The sequence below is a fragment of the Gilbertella persicaria genome (assembly GCF_025201335.1).
Source record: "Gilbertella persicaria strain CBS 190.32 chromosome Unknown B0P05scaffold_66, whole genome shotgun sequence".
Taxonomy (NCBI): Eukaryota; Fungi; Mucoromycota; class Mucoromycetes; order Mucorales; family Choanephoraceae; genus Gilbertella; species Gilbertella persicaria.
In genome coordinates, this window is record NW_026252027.1 from 113,324 (window position 1) to 131,687 (window position 18,364).

At 34.1% G+C, this 18,364-nt stretch overlaps 4 protein-coding genes across 4 annotated transcripts; 2 read left to right on the top strand and 2 right to left on the bottom strand.

The window, feature by feature from the left end:
* Nucleotides 1-81: 81 nt before the first annotated feature.
* On the bottom strand, nucleotides 82-1,450 carry B0P05DRAFT_562938 (uncharacterized protein). The gene has a single exon (XM_051580656.1). The coding sequence runs from the start codon at nucleotides 1,230-1,232 to the stop codon at nucleotides 198-200; it is 1,035 nt and encodes a 344-aa protein (XP_051429948.1). The 5' UTR covers nucleotides 1,233-1,450; the 3' UTR covers nucleotides 82-197.
* Nucleotides 1,451-1,840: 390 nt separating this feature from the next.
* Nucleotides 1,841-3,129, top strand: B0P05DRAFT_562940 (uncharacterized protein). Its single transcript, XM_051580657.1, has one exon. The coding sequence runs from the start codon at nucleotides 2,053-2,055 to the stop codon at nucleotides 3,112-3,114; it is 1,062 nt and encodes a 353-aa protein (XP_051429949.1). The 5' UTR covers nucleotides 1,841-2,052; the 3' UTR covers nucleotides 3,115-3,129.
* Nucleotides 3,122-4,205, bottom strand: B0P05DRAFT_518736 (uncharacterized protein; the record flags this gene model as incomplete). The annotated part of the gene is made up of 2 exons (XM_051575728.1): nucleotides 3,122-4,134; nucleotides 4,178-4,205. 2 exons carry the CDS (start codon nucleotides 4,203-4,205, stop codon nucleotides 3,122-3,124), a joined length of 1,041 nt encoding a protein of 346 aa, XP_051429950.1.
* A 2,337-nt stretch (nucleotides 4,206-6,542) lies between these two features.
* Nucleotides 6,543-7,867, top strand: B0P05DRAFT_641694 (uncharacterized protein). The gene is made up of 4 exons (XM_051583784.1): nucleotides 6,543-6,620; nucleotides 6,680-6,709; nucleotides 6,757-6,797; nucleotides 6,850-7,867. The coding sequence occupies exons 1-4, from the start codon at nucleotides 6,563-6,565 to the stop codon at nucleotides 7,603-7,605; spliced, it is 885 nt and encodes a 294-aa protein (XP_051429951.1). The 5' UTR covers nucleotides 6,543-6,562; the 3' UTR covers nucleotides 7,606-7,867.
* Nucleotides 7,868-18,364: the final 10,497 nt, after the last annotated feature.

The following is an 18,364-nucleotide window of genomic DNA, read 5'->3' on the forward strand; positions in this document are numbered from 1 at the left end:
AAAAGAAAGAAAAAGAGGGTATAGACACACGCATATCACTATTATGTTATTTAAATAGGCGATTTCCGTGTATCACAGTCAAAATTAAGGTACCCGCTTGAAATACAGACATGCATAAAAAGAACAAACTTTGGCAAGTAGGCTACCATGAAACAAACTGAATACATCTTGAATGCATACTTTTTAATTTATTTACATTAAGGACACTGGAAATACGACTGTGGACTAAAGACCGATGTTGTGTGCCAGATAATACCAGCAATATAATAAACTACACTAAATTTGATATTCAGACTCTGTTTAGGTGTGCTTGAAGTCAAGTCTTGATTGATCATCCAACAAGCATTCAACAAGTCTCGAAGTGTAGGATTAGTGGCATCTCGAGTGATATTGATATAAATAGGTACATTGATCACTTGATCTATGGCCCGAGGTCTTAATGAAAGATGGCCTGTGTTTCCTCTGCCAAACACTTCACCTGTAGACTCATCAATCACACTCACAGCGAAATTCTGAATGTTTGTGGGAATCCAATTATCCATATTATTCACAGTGAAATTGACACTCCAGGTAGCTTCCATTGAGGTAGAGGTATAATGAGCCGTGGTATCATCCTTTAAGCCAGCATCTAAAAAGGCCAATGTAGGATCTCGAGGCCAGACAAAATACCAAATAAGGGCTACCAGAATAATAAACCCAAACACAGCAAATACAAGTTTTCGACCACTGATACCCAACTGTGCCCACCATTTCTTCTTTTTGACAGGCAATGTCTCGATCATGCCCTGTTGTGTCTTTTGTTCATAGTCTTGTGGAGGTGCGTAAGGGGTATCGCTCATCATGTCCATCACAATATTGTCTTGTAGAATAGAACCCACTTGTCTTGAGTGATGGTTAGGTGAATTGAAACTGGGTAAATCTTCGTCTAGATAGATAGGTTCAACAGGGTGATTTGGGTTTCTTGCATGATGAGAGTAAGGCAAATAAGAATTGGCTCTTTTTTCTTGATCTTCATAATAATACTGCTTTTTCTTTTTCGGCTTATTGGGGTTTCGGGGTGAGTAAGGGTCTTGAGAATAATAATCATAACTTTCGTCTGTTTCGAATTCAGGTTCCATGTGTTTAGGTGTGGCTGAAGGGGAATTGGCTAGACGAGTTGTACTGCTTTCTGAAGGTGAACTGGAATAAGAGTCTTGCTGTTGCTCATAATGGCCTTCAAGAATAAGTTTCATTTCATTTGAGTTTATTTTTTTCTCTTTTTACCTGGACTAGGTTGTTTTCTAGTTGCTCGGTAGGGATCAGTTTTGTAGTAGTGATGAGAGTCTTGAGACATTCGATGAAGAAGAGGAAAAAAAAAGGAGAAGAAAAAAAAATGAGAAAAAGCGAAATTATAAAATTAGAAGCAAGGTAACATATCCAATTTTGGGTGTAATGGCTTGTGATTCCCTCTCTTTTCTTTTCTTTTTTATTTTTATTGGTTTTATAACAATGAAAAAAAAAAGACCAATATATGCGCATTGAAAACCATAGTTTGAAGTTTATTAAAAAGAGGGGAATTCTCGGCACAAATATGATAAATTAGACTTTTCACCCTCTACACCCCTTTTTTTTATTTAGTTGACCGAGGTAATAATACTGTTGTTCTAGTATTTACTATTCATTGACATTGTATGAAAAGCATTGGCCTTAGAGTCGAAATATTTTCTTTTTTTATAATGATTGATCTCTCAACTTCCATTTGTTGGTAAAATAATATGTGAAACGTTTCACTGAGAATAGAATAAAAATAAACCTTGTAAGAAAAAAAACGCTTTTTTTTTTACTTGTTTTTTTTTTAAATAGTGTATGATTCAAGCCTTTCATAAGAACATCGAGTTAAAAATCAATGTTATATCCGATGAAATTGTCTTGTGTGGTCAATCCTTCTTACAAGGATCCTTGACACTTGTGCTTACAGAGTCCATCAAAGTTAAATCAGTTTCTCTGTCTTTTATTGGCACAATCAAGGTTGCATGGTCAGAAGGTATTTAGAATTTGACAAGACATTTAGTAATGCTATCACTAGCCTTAGGCATAGGGCATCACCAACAAATACATAAACAGGAACGTACCATTGTCTCACATGTTTGGAACTTTGTTCACAACAACAATAAGCCTCATGTTCTCAGTGCTGGACAACACAAATGGAACTTTGAATTGCGTTTACCGACAGATCTACCACAGTCACTTGAATCTGATGTAGGCAGCATTAGTTATCGTCTAAAGGCCATGATTGAACGACCTGCTTTCATTCAAAACACAGTCAAGAAACGACTGATTCGTATCATTCAATCCATTCCACCTAGCTATAGATCACTTGAAATCCATCATCAATGGGCTGAAAAGATCGTATATGATATTTCTGTTCCCTCCAAACGATATGCATTTAAGGAGATTATTCCTATTTCATTCAAAATTCGACCCGTTGCTTCCAACTTGAAAATCCATGCAATCATGGCATCCTTGAAAGAATACTCTACATATACAGCGAATGAGCACATCAAAAAGAACACACGCATTGTTCGTCTTGTGCGTATCGAACATCCATTTCATTCTGGCAATGACTGGCATTGTGTATTGGAACTTGTTGTACCGTCTAAACCACCTTCTATATTTGCAGATACAAAGACAGACATGGTCTGTATCCGTCATCGACTCAAGTTTGTTATTTCATTAACGAATGCAGATGGGCATATCTCAGAACTTCGATGTGCTGTACAGATTATTGTGTCGGAATCACTAGCTATTGAGCCAACGTCTTTACCTGCTTACGATGAAGCTTGTCACTCAGCTCATGTTAGACATTCAGAGTCTTCTTTAACAGATACAAGATTACTTTCTACTCAGACAGTTGAGAATCACAGTGAACCATCATCATCCTCAAGGTCGATTGCTATTCCTGACACAGGCCTATTGACAGAAGAACAAGAATCGTCTTTACAGAGCCATCTATGGTGGCAAGGTACTGATTTGAGTAAAGTGCCCTCGTATTGTACTGTGTCTAATGCAGAAGGCTTATCAAGTTCGCTACCGCCAACTTATGATTCACTCACAAGACCAAATCCGCCTTCATAATAAATATTTATTCATCTGATAAAGTTACATCTGATAACGTGCTATGATGATCGCTTGTTAATTGGGTATTCTTACATGACCAAATATGGCCTTCTTTTTCACAAGGATTGTCCGTCTTTAGTTTCTCTTCTAATTGCTGTGCTTCAAGTAATAATGTACCTTCATTTGCATTTCCGGCGTGATGTGATTTCTGAAACCACTGAATAGCTAGATCAAGTGCACCTTGCCGTATGTATATCTGAGCTAAGCACACGTGTGCTCCACAATGTCCTTGCGAAGCAGATGCTTTATACCAAGCTATTGCTTCGCTTTGGTTACTATGAATAGATTCATACAATTGACCTAACTTATACTGAGCTTGACTGTTGCCTCTCAGAGCTGCTTTTAGGTAAGCCTGTTTCGCCGCCTCGGTATCTTTCTGGTCCAGATAGATCTGTCCAAGGTAGACGTAAGCGTCTCCCGACGCCTCTTTATCAGACACTCTTTCAAACCAGACAAATGCCTTCTTTAGATCTTGAGGCACACCATGGCCATAATAGTGCAAGAGTCCCAATGCATATTGAGCCATGACATGGTCGTTTTCTGCAGCAATCTTGAACCATAGATAAGCCATTTTATGGTCTTGCTGAGATCCCTTGTAGTAAATGATAGCTGTGCTATACTGTGAATCCACATCACCATTCTCAGCAGCCAATGTAAACCAATAAAGAGCCTTTACCTCGTCTTTTTCGACACCGATGCCGTCTCGATAACATACACCTAGATTATGATGTGATTTTAGGTTACCGTTGACGGCTGATTTCTTATACCAATGTACGGCTTGCTGTATATCTTGATCAACGCCTCTACCTCGACCATACATAATGCCCAATACATATTGAGCGTCTTTGTGATTGTGCTCAGCAGCTAGATTAAAGAACATGTATGCATTCTGATATTCATGAGAACGATAGTAACCGAGACCTGTCCTGTAAAGTTCATTGATTTTTTGCAACGAGTTTTCTTTTTTCATGCGAGATTCTTTTTGTGTTTTTAATACGAATGAGAAAAAAAATTGGCTTACCTTTTATTTTACAGACAAGTTTTTTCATGAAAAAAATAAAAATAAGGAGGAAGAGAATCCTTAATTCATTATAAGAAGGTTAAAATAAAAAGTAGTATCACCAAAAAACGGGTTTTAAGGAGGTAAAGATCATAACAATAAGCTTAGTTTAATACAAATAAATAAGAAATTATATGCAGGTTTTAGCGGTTTTTAAGGTAGATCCTTAATTTTATTTTCTGTATCTTTATTTGAAAACTACGTGTAGGATACACCAAAGCGTCTGAATGAAATGATATTATCGTTGCCATTTCAAGGATACTAAGTAGTGTGTAACATCAAATTGAAAGCTATATCAACTCCTTAATTTAAAAACAAAAAATTGACTAACACAAAAGCCTTAATTTAAAAAATTAATATTTATTAAAACCTCTTGACAGTCATTGTTTGACAATCGAAGGTGTTTTTTCTATATTCTTAAAAGGAAGAAAAAAAAAGCTTACTTTTAATTTACTAGTGATTTGTAAAACACACACACACACACACACACACACATTTTATATTTATATCTACAAGCACTTAATAGTCTAGGTGCATAGTTTTTTTAATGAAGCAAAACTATTTGTGATGCCAAGTTGGTAATACAAAGATAGAAACACTCTAAATTGTGTTTAAGTGCATAAAAGAATCTGCCATACTTTTTCGGTTAGACAAATTTAAGGAGAACATGTTCGCTCCAGAAAAAATCAGCGGCCATTTTGGCGTAAATACCCCAAGATTTATCAAATTCATAGAGGACTTAAAAATCGTTTGTGATCAAAGCCCTAAAAGACCCTTTCTATATTCTGCAAAGTCATTGTAACTTGCATCTTTAAATAGTCATCCATTTTCAATAGTACTTGTAAAAAAGATAATAGAATTCAATAGATAAATTACTTTTGTAAAGAAGGATTTTTCCATGTAAAAAGTAACAAAGTTTTTATTAAGAATGCTCATAAAGTTCGCTTCTGCCTTTGAACATCTTTGTTTGACAAGATTTGCTCGCGCTCGATAATATTGACTACAAGGCTTTTGCTTTGTAGCTATTCATGTTAATCCCTTTCTCTCTTTGACTTTGCTTTAGCTTTATACAAACTTTCCAATCCATTTCATAAATGTAAATTTCAGAAAGATGTGAGTTGATTTTCCGTATACATTGAAAAAGTGATTGCTTGGAGTTGTTGTTGTAGTACATCTCGATATTTTTCAAAGAAACTATTTCGTCCAGTCCAATATTCATTTCAAGAAACATTCTTATAAAAAAAACATCTTTCCAAAATGAAACGACTCTTTTTTCTTAGACCAAAGTATTCTTTTAAAAAAGGTAATTCTCAATTAACAACAGAACAATTACGATACATTTGCTAGAAATTGTATGGATTATATATGGTTAATTGACAGAACTGAATAGCTTTGTTAACATCAGCAAAACTCATGCTTCATTGTAGCGAGAATGATAAAGTCACACTAAAGTGAACAGCGCAACTAGGATCTATCAATATTGAAGCTTCGTATGGCTTTGCTTTTTTTTTCTTTTGATTTTCAAGAGCAAAGTACATGCACAAGATCTAAAAGACGTATCCTACACTTGTCCTGCCTATAGAGCCTTTGTTAGAGTACAATATTTGATAGTTTATTTGATGCATGTTCATATTCTTTCTTGGGCAAATCAAATGTAATCAACAATGACATACTTTATGCTTAGCATAGAGAATATAGATAAGGTTTTCAGATCCATTTTATATAATTTTATTCACACGCTTCATCCTCTGTTTGAGAACAATACACTGTAGAAATGTAGCACAGATCTATAACACTTATTTGAATGAACAGAAACAACACATGTCGATTCTTTCTGGATAATTCTCCTTATGTTTCTTTTCGATTCCCTATTTGAGTAATATTTAGCATATGAACAAAAAAAAACAAAAAGGAATATCAGGCCGAGCCATAGAGATGATATTACAACTCAACATGAATATATATAAAGTGAGTCGATAGATATTGTCACATTTGATTGGATATTCTTTTTTTTTTGGTATTCTTGTGTACCTTTTATTCATGTAAATGTAGCATTGATCTTTGAACACTTTTATCTGTTCATTATCTCATTTAATCCGTACAACGCTGGCGGAAAACAAATTACATAGGGTGTGTGTGGATTCGGTTTTTTTGCTGAGATGTGACAGATGCTAACCTCAGACCACGTCAAGCACTAGGAAAAATAGAAATACAATGATAATATAAGGGAATCAACGAGTAGACACATGACGGATTCACCCGTAGATACACACTTGTATAAATAATTCAGTTTATAGTTTTATTTTCACTACTTTTCTTTCTCTTTCTCTCTTCAAGACCAATACCATGAATCCTTCTTTCTCCGCCAATCAGAAGCAAGAAATATCTCGAAAGAGAAATAGTGGTAAATGATGTTCACCATTTGACTGTCCATAGGCTAAAGCTATATATATGCATTAATAGATGCTATCACTAATACTAATTATAGCCATGGTATGTTGACAAAATGGCCCATAAACATTTGATTTATTCTTCTATAGAGAATCATTTACAGGCAATCATATACAAAGAGGCAGAAGAGGTACAGTGTATTCAACTTGTACATACATACCAACACCTTTCTTTTTTTCTAGACCAGTGAAAGTGATGATCAAGACCTAAAAATACGGCGCAAAGTACAGAACCGAGCAGCACAACGAGCTTTTCGAGAACGTAAAGAACGTTATGTCAAAGAACTCGAAAAAAAAATCGAATATGTTCAAGACAGCCATGTACTCGCAACCACAAAGTTATACCAAGAAAACCAACATCTTAGATCCATCATATCTCATTTGGAATTAGAAAACAATACACTCAAAGGTACACATGGGGCTTCTTGGCTGGATACAGTGCCACCTCCTGTATCATTGCCAGTTCTCAATTCATTTCCTTCTATCCCTTTACCGCCATTGAAAATTCGACCTGCTCCTGTTCCAGATAACAAGCTAAAAAAATCTGCTCAAGAACTCACGCTAAAGAAAAAAATATCAGTCAAAATAAAGTCATCAGATCCACCAACCCAACCAGTTCGAACGAGCGCTACACATTCATCGCTTACATTTGCTATTACTACACCTGCAATTTTGAGGTCGAGTCAAGAGGCAAAAAACAACCAAGTTGAGTTGATTCAACTGTATCCAGATCATTGTCATCCTGCAAACCGCTTATTACCGAATCAAAAATCATCCTCACCCTCATATAGTAGTAACAGTAGTTGCTCCAGTGTTACTAGTTCTCATAACCAAGAGGAAATAGAGGACTCTTCTAACAAAGATGGTATCGTAGCATCCTTTCTTAATCAGTCTTATTTTGAAGACAATCATGACTGGAACATGGTCTTTCTCAACTGAATAAACTTTTTTTGTTCCGTTAGTACCCGCACGAATGAGTAAAACACAACAGCGTCAGGGTTGTGTGACAATAGTTAGTATAGTATCCAAGCTATGCCATTGATTGGCGCATCTAATAAAAAGTATGACATTTTCCTAAATGAACGAATAGAGCCGATTTTTTTTGCTAATTACGTTGCATTTGAGCTTGGGAAAATAAGAATTAGATTCATAAAGCGTGATACATGCTCGATTTTATTTCTTGGCTTATTTTTCTTTTATGTCTTATAAAGAGAAAAGCGTCTTGCAAGATAAAGTGGGTAATGGTAGAAAATGACACAAATCAAGTCACAGTGATCGCCAAACATTTATATACACACGCTTTCTCTCATTTTTCTGCATATTGAAAGTTGAATTCCCACCCTTTTTTTTCTTAAATCCCTTGTCTGTGTAATGCCTATAGACCTCTGGAGCTTATAAAAAAAACAGAACTAAAAAAGTTGCACGATAATTTAACTAGGAGATAAGATAATGTATCTTTTTAAAGATAGCAAGCCCTTTTTTCCCCTTGTTACACCTGTTACATATGTAAGACTACGTTGTATGAAGTAAATGATCAAGGTATGTCTATCAACAAAAAAAAATTGGTAGGTTTTAACGCTTGGGATGAGATTTTAGCAGCCATAAAGTAAAAATGAATGAAATACTTACAATCCGCTAAAGAGATGCTAAACTCTTGATTAATACGCTGCTTCTTGTACAGAAGACTGCCGTTTTCAAACTTAGTTCAGTATTGGAGTGACTGACGTTTGAAGAGAAAGCATGAAGTGTTTCATGAAAGAACAAGGTAGCTATGCCTGAGATAGCAATGGCTAAAGCTAGATATCTTATCTCTTCGACTTATACTGCGACCATTTTTGACTGAGGGATATTTAGGGTAATAACTAACTAAAGGCACCTTTCATTTTTTTTGTATCTTGTTGTTCCCTGCCTTCTGACTAATTGCTTAGGATGTTGAAGTTTCTGGAGTGAGTTCAAAATATAAACGCAATGGAGTGCAAGTATTTATAGTGACACAAGTATACATGCATAAAACGTTGTTGAACACAACATGTATTGTGTGTTATAGAATCCTTCTTCAATTTTCAAATAAGTCATAAAGAGTATTTTTCATCAGAAACTACGCCTAAAAACACAAAGAAGAGGGAGACTATGATGATAGCTTCAGTCAATAAATCCACAATTAGACAACCAATAGGTCTGTATACTTATAGTGCTCTTGTTCTATAGTTGCACATACTCAAATAAGCTCCCAACGAGAGTAAATGAAAGTTGACATGTCGTTCAATTTCTCTTTGCTTTGATCAATGCAAATAAATACACCATAGCTACGTGTGGCCTTATTTGTGAGCTCATATAGTGGAGACTTACACTTTGTGTCAAAATGTTCTATTTCATAGCCAGGTACTTTATAATGTGGTTAGGGCTGCTAAAATTTTAACACGCTTAAAGTTATGCAAACAACAATGTTGAATTTAAATTGATGTTACAACAACAATTGAAATCAAGAAATCAGAGATTTAAGAGAAAAGATGAAATAAAAGTACTCAAAAAAGAAGAGATATTAGAGAAGTGTAGAAATTCAGTAGGCAACGCTATATTACATTGAACGATGTAAAGAACGCGGTATGTTTGCTCCTAAAGTATTGAGTTATCTTTGAGAAATGCTTTTTTTTCTGTTTTTGAGCAGTAGCGTACACTTTTTATAGTACTTTTGCAAATATAACGCCTTACACATGCTTTATAGATCCAGAAAAACATTTGATACTAAGATATATCATATCAATAATGTCTATATGGCTCGCAAATCTCCAGCTAATGAAAAATGAAGATTTCTTCAGGGCATCATAAGGGCAACATGGCGATTTTTTGACTTCTTCAAGACTTGCTATATTATTGCAACCAAAAGGTAGAAGTCACATGTATCTCATATCCATAGGCTTGACAAAAGTATGCAACACAGCTAAACGCTGCTGTCTTGTGTTCATTTACTCTGTTAGCGCATTATAGATAGACTATATTTTTACTTTTTTATGTCCTTTGGCACTCTAAAAAATGTCCAGTATCTTTTGAAAGTCCATTGCTAACACAGTTTATACTGTGTCTTGTGCAAAGATGCTCAAAAATGCCTAAAACACAGCTTAAACATGCCAATCTTTGATGCCTCATTGCTCGACAACCAGACTACTAAAGCGGCCCGTTTTTCGTTTTGTTTTGTTTAGAGCATGTTTGTTTGAGTTCAGAAATCAAATGGTACCATTGCTTTGGTTGTTGGGTAAAATTCATGTTTTGACCGATGGGGGATTCACGGTGGTCCGTGAAAATAAAACAAAATAAAATAAAATAAAATAAAATAAAATAAAATAAAATAAAATAAAATAAAATAAAATAAAATAAAATAAAATAAAATAAAATAAAACAAAATAAAATAAAACAAAAAAAAAAAAACTCGATCAAGAATCTTTGGAGTGACCCAATGTAAGTCTGATCTAACCGGAATCAGGTAAGACCATTTTTATGTACTTCCAATGAAAAGAAAACGAGTTCATTAAGATAAAAAAAAAAAGAAAGGCGACTTGATTTGAGCATTGTCCTCAAATATGCATTCAAGGTTCATTGTACACTGTAATCAATACAAAAGAGACCCTTTTCAGCAGATAGTACTGATTAATCTGGTACTTATTTTAGCACCAGTTGATGTGAAGAGTATTTTTGAGTAGAACTTACTATAATACATAATATTCTTGAGGCTAAAGAGAGTAACTTTGAGCACAACTAGCAATAGATGCCTTGTAGGAGGATGCTGCTATATTTAAAACTCCAATTTTTATTTTCTTGCTCTTTGCTTTGACGACCATTCTTTTTCTCTTACCAACACTTGCAAGTCTAGACATCAGGTACGCATAAACAGAAAGTAGTGTCGCAGAGTGCTTGATACAACATAATTGTAGCTCAACAAGTGAAATTCACTCTGATCAACTCATACTGAAAATAAGAGACAGCAGTAAAGCAGTAAACTTGCGTGGATAAAACCGTTATACAAGTGGATCACAAACATAGCTTTTGTCTAAGAATGCCTGTGGCAATTACTGAACACGAATAAGTAATTCACGAGCACAAGATTTAGGCAGAGATGACTTGATTGTGAGGTAAAAAGAACCAGAGATCAAAAGGAAAGAAATACATTTGTAAAATATACAAAAGAGCTTTACATACACAACATAAAGATACATTGGATTCGATTAAGATGATCAAATTTTTTCTGAGTCCTCTTTTTCTCTGAATAAGAGTTGATCAGATTTTCAATCATAAATAAGAAAATTTAAAAAAAGTAAACATACATTACGAAAACATGTTGAGGCCTTAGTTGAATATCTTCGTCACGCCTGAGAGAAATGGAGCAGGAAGAAAATGTCTTGATACACCAGTAAAATTTGTTCGAGCGCTTCACAGACAGATGCCTAAGAAATTAACTTGAGTAGATCGAGCCTTGTGGTCGTGAGGCCTATCAGTAAAAGAGCTGCTTTTTACAGCCTTAAAAGAAAATGATGAGGGCGCTATTGAATGAAGCACAATTCAAGTGGGCTAAGCAAGTGATTGAAACGGACATGAGTTCTCTTAGAAACTGTGTATTTATTAATGAGTCTGGCTTCCATATTAACATGAATCGTAGTGGTGCGTGGGCACCAAAGGGTGAGGCACTTATTGTGAAGGTTGAAAATACTAGGGCTGTCTCTCATACAATTTTGGGTGCCGTTTCAGCATATGCAGTCGCGAATGTCAGCATTCGAATTCCCAATTTAGCCACCAAGAAGCTTTTTCCTGTAGAGGTTGACAAAAAGAGAAAACTTGACCAAGAAAAAGCTCAAAAGCCGAGGCCAAAGGGGATCACTATAGACCATTATCTGTGCTTTTTAAGCGATACCTTTGATATTTTAGATGCATATGAATATACCCAGGGCTCCTATATCATCATGGATAATGCTGCAATTCACAAACGAACTGATATTCAAGAGATGATCGCAAATCGAGGATACAAATGTGTTTATTTGCCACCTTACTTCTCATCCCCCGAATTAAATCCTATAGAGCAATTCTGGTCGGTTGTTAAGAGCAAACTCAAAAGATATCAAATTCTCGAAGAGGAAACCATGCAAGACCGTATCACTGAAGCCTGTAGCCAAATCCCTCAAAGCCATCTTTATGGTTTTGCTAAGCGCTTGGGAGATTGTTTGAATAAAAAAGCCATTTAATACCTTTCTGTTACTCATAAACTCTTTATGACTCTTGTACAACTTAATTAGTTTACATCAGACTTATGCATGAGAAAGCTTTGATGACTTGCATCAAAGCGACAAGTCAGAAAAAATGCGACAAGTTGTTATGGAAAGACTGTCTCTGCTTTGGCAATCAGTTTAGTCTTTATTTCGCTGTCAATTCAACTGACCCTCAGATAGAAAAAGAATACTAAGCCGAATGATTTATTTGCACATCACCCAGCCTGTTCAAGCACTTATTGAACAGAATGAAGTCAGCAATGAAACTGTAATATATTGTTTACATTGGACTTTAATTCTCTTCTTTTATATGGCTGCAGGTTTCTCGCATATACTAAATTACTTACCGCCTTCTTCTGTTGTCTCTCCTTCTCCTTTTTTCACTGACGATGTCAGTTATACTTCTCCTTCCAGTTCCTTTTCTGTGTACATTGGATATATTTATTTTCTGTTGCTCTCTTTTGTGATCGCCTTTCAAGAATGCTTCTAGTGATGAGTATAGTAGTGTATGACTGGATTCATGCCACCGACCATAGAAGTGTATACAATATATTATGTAATGCATGTATATATGTAACAAAAGAGACGTTTATATAATCCAATAATATATAATGATGCTACTAATAATGTTCAATGAGAAGCCTAAAAGAATAAATTCTAAACTTTTGCGGAATTGAACTTTACTGCCAAGACTCTCGTCGACGTGCAATGATATTATTTGTATTAAAAGACGTCATCAAACAAGAATCACAAAGAAAAAAAACATATCAAGAGCAACATGTAGATAGAAGTAACGCATAGTTTTCATTGACAGATACATTTAGTTGAACGAAATGATCGTATGATCAAAGTACACAGTAGAATGTCTAACGCTAGAATAAAGGCGAATTAAACGTTTCTAGCTTGCATACTGAGTACTAGCAAGTAAAATTTAGGGTAAACTTGCTAAGACAAGTGTTACTGTGACTAATTGTGCAAAAAAAAAAAAAAAAGCTTAGCAGTGCAGTTTTTCTCGTTCAAGATAACCAAAATAGAAACATAAGATTTGAATAAGAAATGAATGAATACTATTGAGTATCAGAAAAATGTAAGTTATATATTGCATGAATTTCATGGAATATCTATTTTGACACTTTATTATGATTTACACCTAATTATGCAGTTATTGTCTTATTGATAAAATGCCTTAAATTAATTGGAAAATCTTAGGTATCAACTTGTCAATCATACTGAGCTAATTGGAGACTGATCGGCTCATCTAATTCAGATCCTTGTACAGCAGTAGCCAGTGAATCATCCGGACCAATTCTACTATCTATGGAATAAATTTTTTTGAAGACCATGTTGAACCCTGACACAAGTAATCACTTATAAATATGAATTTATTGTTGACTCAATAAACCGCACTCTTTGACTGGCCTTAGTTTTCTCGCTCTTAGTTTGACATTGATAAATTAGTAAGCAATAGCATGGATGAACACGTACAATCATAAGTGAGCATACGTAATCATGGCTGAACATGGACGACCTTGGATGAGCATGAATAAGCATGAATGAGCAGAGAACAACCAAGTTTTTTTTGTACTATATTTTATAATTTTGAAGTAAGAAAAATAAAATGTAGTTAAAACTGTTAATTGTTTTCAAAATTTTTAATTTTATATCTAATTTTTTTCCTAAAAAAAAAAAGAGTAAACGCTACAGCGTAAGCGATTATATTTTTCTTCCATCAGTGGAAGAAACTCTCTTGAAGGTAGCTATTTTTCAAAAGTATTCTTTGCCAACACAAATGGCACACTTATGTATCCGCATAAATTTTGTTAGATTTATTGATTCAATCTTGAGCATACGGCTTAATTTAGTCTAAATTATTTGAATTTGGTCAATTCATCAGAGCAACTAGATTAGAGTAGACTAAAACCCTTTTTAAGGAAACAAGGATAAAAAATACAGAGGAGAAAGTGTTGATCTAACGATGTTTGTGGACATATGTCTGTAGTCAAAGAAAGAAGAGAGAAAGTTGGTCGGTTGCTAAAAGGAGTAGAGTGTTTGTATTAGTATGTTTCATAAAGACGATCTGTATAGGAGGGAATATATAGAGGTTTATTCGATGCATGCTGTGAGTGAGTTGAGCATAGTATATGTATTGAGATACCGGATAACATGCGAATGATAGAAGCTTGCACCACAGAAACATGAGTTAAGACTACCTTCAGGTAATCAAGCGAGTTATCATCAAATTAGACGGATGTAATCGAGGTTAGTTCTAGGAAGTCAGAGAAAAAAATGTTGTTGCCGCCGATAGAGAACAGCATAATCATAGTTGAGCAAACTTCATTACAACCTACTTGCACTAGACCTTTAGGACTAGAGATGTCTCTGATTCTGAGAGAGATTCAGAGATAGGAGAAAATATTTTGTCGTGGGATAACTCTATCAAAGAGAATATAATCAGTGGTGTCTTTCTCAGATACATTTAGTAGAGTTCCATATATAGTCTAGTGTAGGATTATGCTCAGCATATTGATTTCGCTTAGGTGTCAAGAAGAAATTGCAAAACTTTTCCAAAAAAAACATGGCAAAACTCGCAAACATCAGAAGTCTTTGATAAGTGTAATGGGTCTCTCTCAGAAAAATAAACCAAAAATAATAAAAATATTAACGGTTATGCCGACATGGCAAATATGCCATTTGTGTACTCAAAGAAATATTCTCTAAAAAAATAATAAAAACCACTTTTCAAAATACATCAAAAATATTTTCTGTAGTGATAAAAAATAAACAAATATAAAAAGTATGAAATTTCTGATTTTCCTGTTTTAAATTAATAAACGAGTCTACGGGATAGCTTTAGTTTGAAGAAGAGATCACTGGTTGTCAGACTCGCTTATCAATTCAAAACAGAAAAAATTGAAAATCAAGCCTTTTTTTTTAATTTTAAGCAGAAAAATCAGAAATTTTCTACTTTTTTAATTCTTATTATTGTAGAAACCATTTTTGTTTTATTTTAAAGTAGTGGTTTTTATTGTTTTTCAAAAAATAATTTTTTGAGTACACAAATGGCATACTTGTGATTTCGGCATACCTGTTAGTATTTCTATTATTTCTTGAGAATACTTTTTTTTGTAGAGTTATTACTACAGTGTAAGCGATTGGAAAAATTGCTGAAGGACCTGTGTACCTCAGGCCTCTAGGAACAGTGTGATAGACTTACAAAAAAAAGTATTCTCAAGAAATAATAGAAATACTAACAGGTATGCCGAAATCACAAGTATGCCATTTGTGTACTCAAAAAATTATTTTTTGAAAAACAATAAAAACCACTACTTTAAAATAAAACAAAAATGGTTTCTACAATAATAAGAATTAAAAAAGTAGAAAATTTCTGATTTTTCTGCTTAAAATTAAAAAAAAAGGCTTGATTTTCAATTTTTTCTGTTTTGAATTGATAAGCGAGTCTGACAACCAGTGATCTCTTCTTCAAACTAAAGCTATCCCGTAGACTCGTTTATTAATTTAAAACAGGAAAATCAGAAATTTCATACTTTTTATATTTGTTTATTTTTTATCACTACAGAAAATATTTTTGATGTATTTTGAAAAGTGGTTTTTATTATTTTTTTAGAGAATATTTCTTTGAGTACACAAATGGCATATTTGCCATGTCGGCATAACCGTTAATATTTTTATTATTTTTGGTTTATTTTTCTGAGAGAGACCCATTACACTTATCAAAGACTTCTGATGTTTGCGAGTTTTGCCATGTTTTTTTTGGAAAAGTTTTGCAATTTCTTCTTGACACCTAAGCGAAATCAATATGCTGAGCATAATCCTACACTAGACTATATATGGAACTCTACTAAATGTATCTGAGAAAGACACCACTGATTATATTCTCTTTGATAGAGTTATCCCACGACAAAATATTTTCTCCTATCTCTGAATCTCTCTCAGAATCAGAGACATCTCTAGTCCTAAAGGTCTAGTGCAAGTAGGTTGTAATGAAGTTTGCTCAACTATGATTATGCTGTTCTCTATCGGCGGCAACAACATTTTTTTCTCTGACTTCCTAGAACTAACCTCGATTACATCCGTCTAATTTGATGATAACTCGCTTGATTACCTGAAGGTAGTCTTAACTCATGTTTCTGTGGTGCAAGCTTCTATCATTCGCATGTTATCCGGTATCTCAATACATATACTATGCTCAACTCACTCACAGCATGCATCGAATAAACCTCTATATATTCCCTCCTATACAGATCGTCTTTATGAAACATACTAATACAAACACTCTACTCCTTTTAGCAACCGACCAACTTTCTCTCTTCTTTCTTTGACTACAGACATATGTCCACAAACATCGTTAGATCAACACTTTCTCCTCTGTATTTTTTATCCTTGTTTCCTTAAAAAGGGTTTTAGTCTACTCTAATCTAGTTGCTCTGATGAATTGACCAAATTCAAATAATTTAGACTAAATTAAGCCGTATGCTCAAGATTGAATCAATAAATCTAACAAAATTTATGCGGATACATAAGTGTGCCATTTGTGTTGGCAAAGAATACTTTTGAAAAATAGCTACCTTCAAGAGAGTTTCTTCCACTGATGGAAGAAAAATATAATCGCTTACGCTGTAGCGTTTACTCTTTTTTTTTTTAGGAAAAAAATTAGATATAAAATTAAAAATTTTGAAAACAATTAACAGTTTTAACTACATTTTATTTTTCTTACTTCAAAATTATAAAATATAGTACAAAAAAAACTTGGTTGTTCTCTGCTCATTCATGCTTATTCATGCTCATCCAAGGTCGTCCATGTTCAGCCATGATTACGTATGCTCACTTATGATTGTACGTGTTCATCCATGCTATTGCTTACTAATTTATCAATGTCAAACTAAGAGCGAGAAAACTAAGGCCAGTCAAAGAGTGCGGTTTATTGAGTCAACAATAAATTCATATTTATAAGTGATTACTTGTGTCAGGGTTCAACATGGTCTTCAAAAAAATTTATTCCATAGATAGTAGAATTGGTCCGGATGATTCACTGGCTACTGCTGTACAAGGATCTGAATTAGATGAGCCGATCAGTCTCCAATTAGCTCAGTATGATTGACAAGTTGATACCTAAGATTTTCCAATTAATTTAAGGCATTTTATCAATAAGACAATAACTGCATAATTAGGTGTAAATCATAATAAAGTGTCAAAATAGATATTCCATGAAATTCATGCAATATATAACTTACATTTTTCTGATACTCAATAGTATTCATTCATTTCTTATTCAAATCTTATGTTTCTATTTTGGTTATCTTGAACGAGAAAAACTGCACTGCTAAGCTTTTTTTTTTTTTTTTGCACAATTAGTCACAGTAACACTTGTCTTAGCAAGTTTACCCTAAATTTTACTTGCTAGTACTCAGTATGCAAGCTAGAAACGTTTAATTCGCCTTTATTCTAGCGTTAGACATTCTACTGTGTACTTTGATCATACGATCATTTCGTTCAACTAAATGTATCTGTCAATGAAAACTATGCGTTACTTCTATCTACATGTTGCTCTTGATATGTTTTTTTTCTTTGTGATTCTTGTTTGATGACGTCTTTTAATACAAATAATATCATTGCACGTCGACGAGAGTCTTGGCAGTAAAGTTCAATTCCGCAAAAGTTTAGAATTTATTCTTTTAGGCTTCTCATTGAACATTATTAGTAGCATCATTATATATTATTGGATTATATAAACGTCTCTTTTGTTACATATATACATGCATTACATAATATATTGTATACACTTCTATGGTCGGTGGCATGAATCCAGTCATACACTACTATACTCATCACTAGAAGCATTCTTGAAAGGCGATCACAAAAGAGAGCAACAGAAAATAAATATATCCAATGTACACAGAAAAGGAACTGGAAGGAGAAGTATAACTGACATCGTCAGTGAAAAAAGGAGAAGGAGAGACAACAGAAGAAGGCGGTAAGTAATTTAGTATATGCGAGAAACCTGCAGCCATATAAAAGAAGAGAATTAAAGTCCAATGTAAACAATATATTACAGTTTCATTGCTGACTTCATTCTGTTCAATAAGTGCTTGAACAGGCTGGGTGATGTGCAAATAAATCATTCGGCTTAGTATTCTTTTTCTATCTGAGGGTCAGTTGAATTGACAGCGAAATAAAGACTAAACTGATTGCCAAAGCAGAGACAGTCTTTCCATAACAACTTGTCGCATTTTTTCTGACTTGTCGCTTTGATGCAAGTCATCAAAGCTTTCTCATGCATAAGTCTGATGTAAACTAATTAAGTTGTACAAGAGTCATAAAGAGTTTATGAGTAACAGAAAGGTATTAAATGGCTTTTTATTCAAACAATCTCCCAAGCGCTTAGCAAAACCATAAAGATGGCTTTGAGGGATTTGGCTACAGGC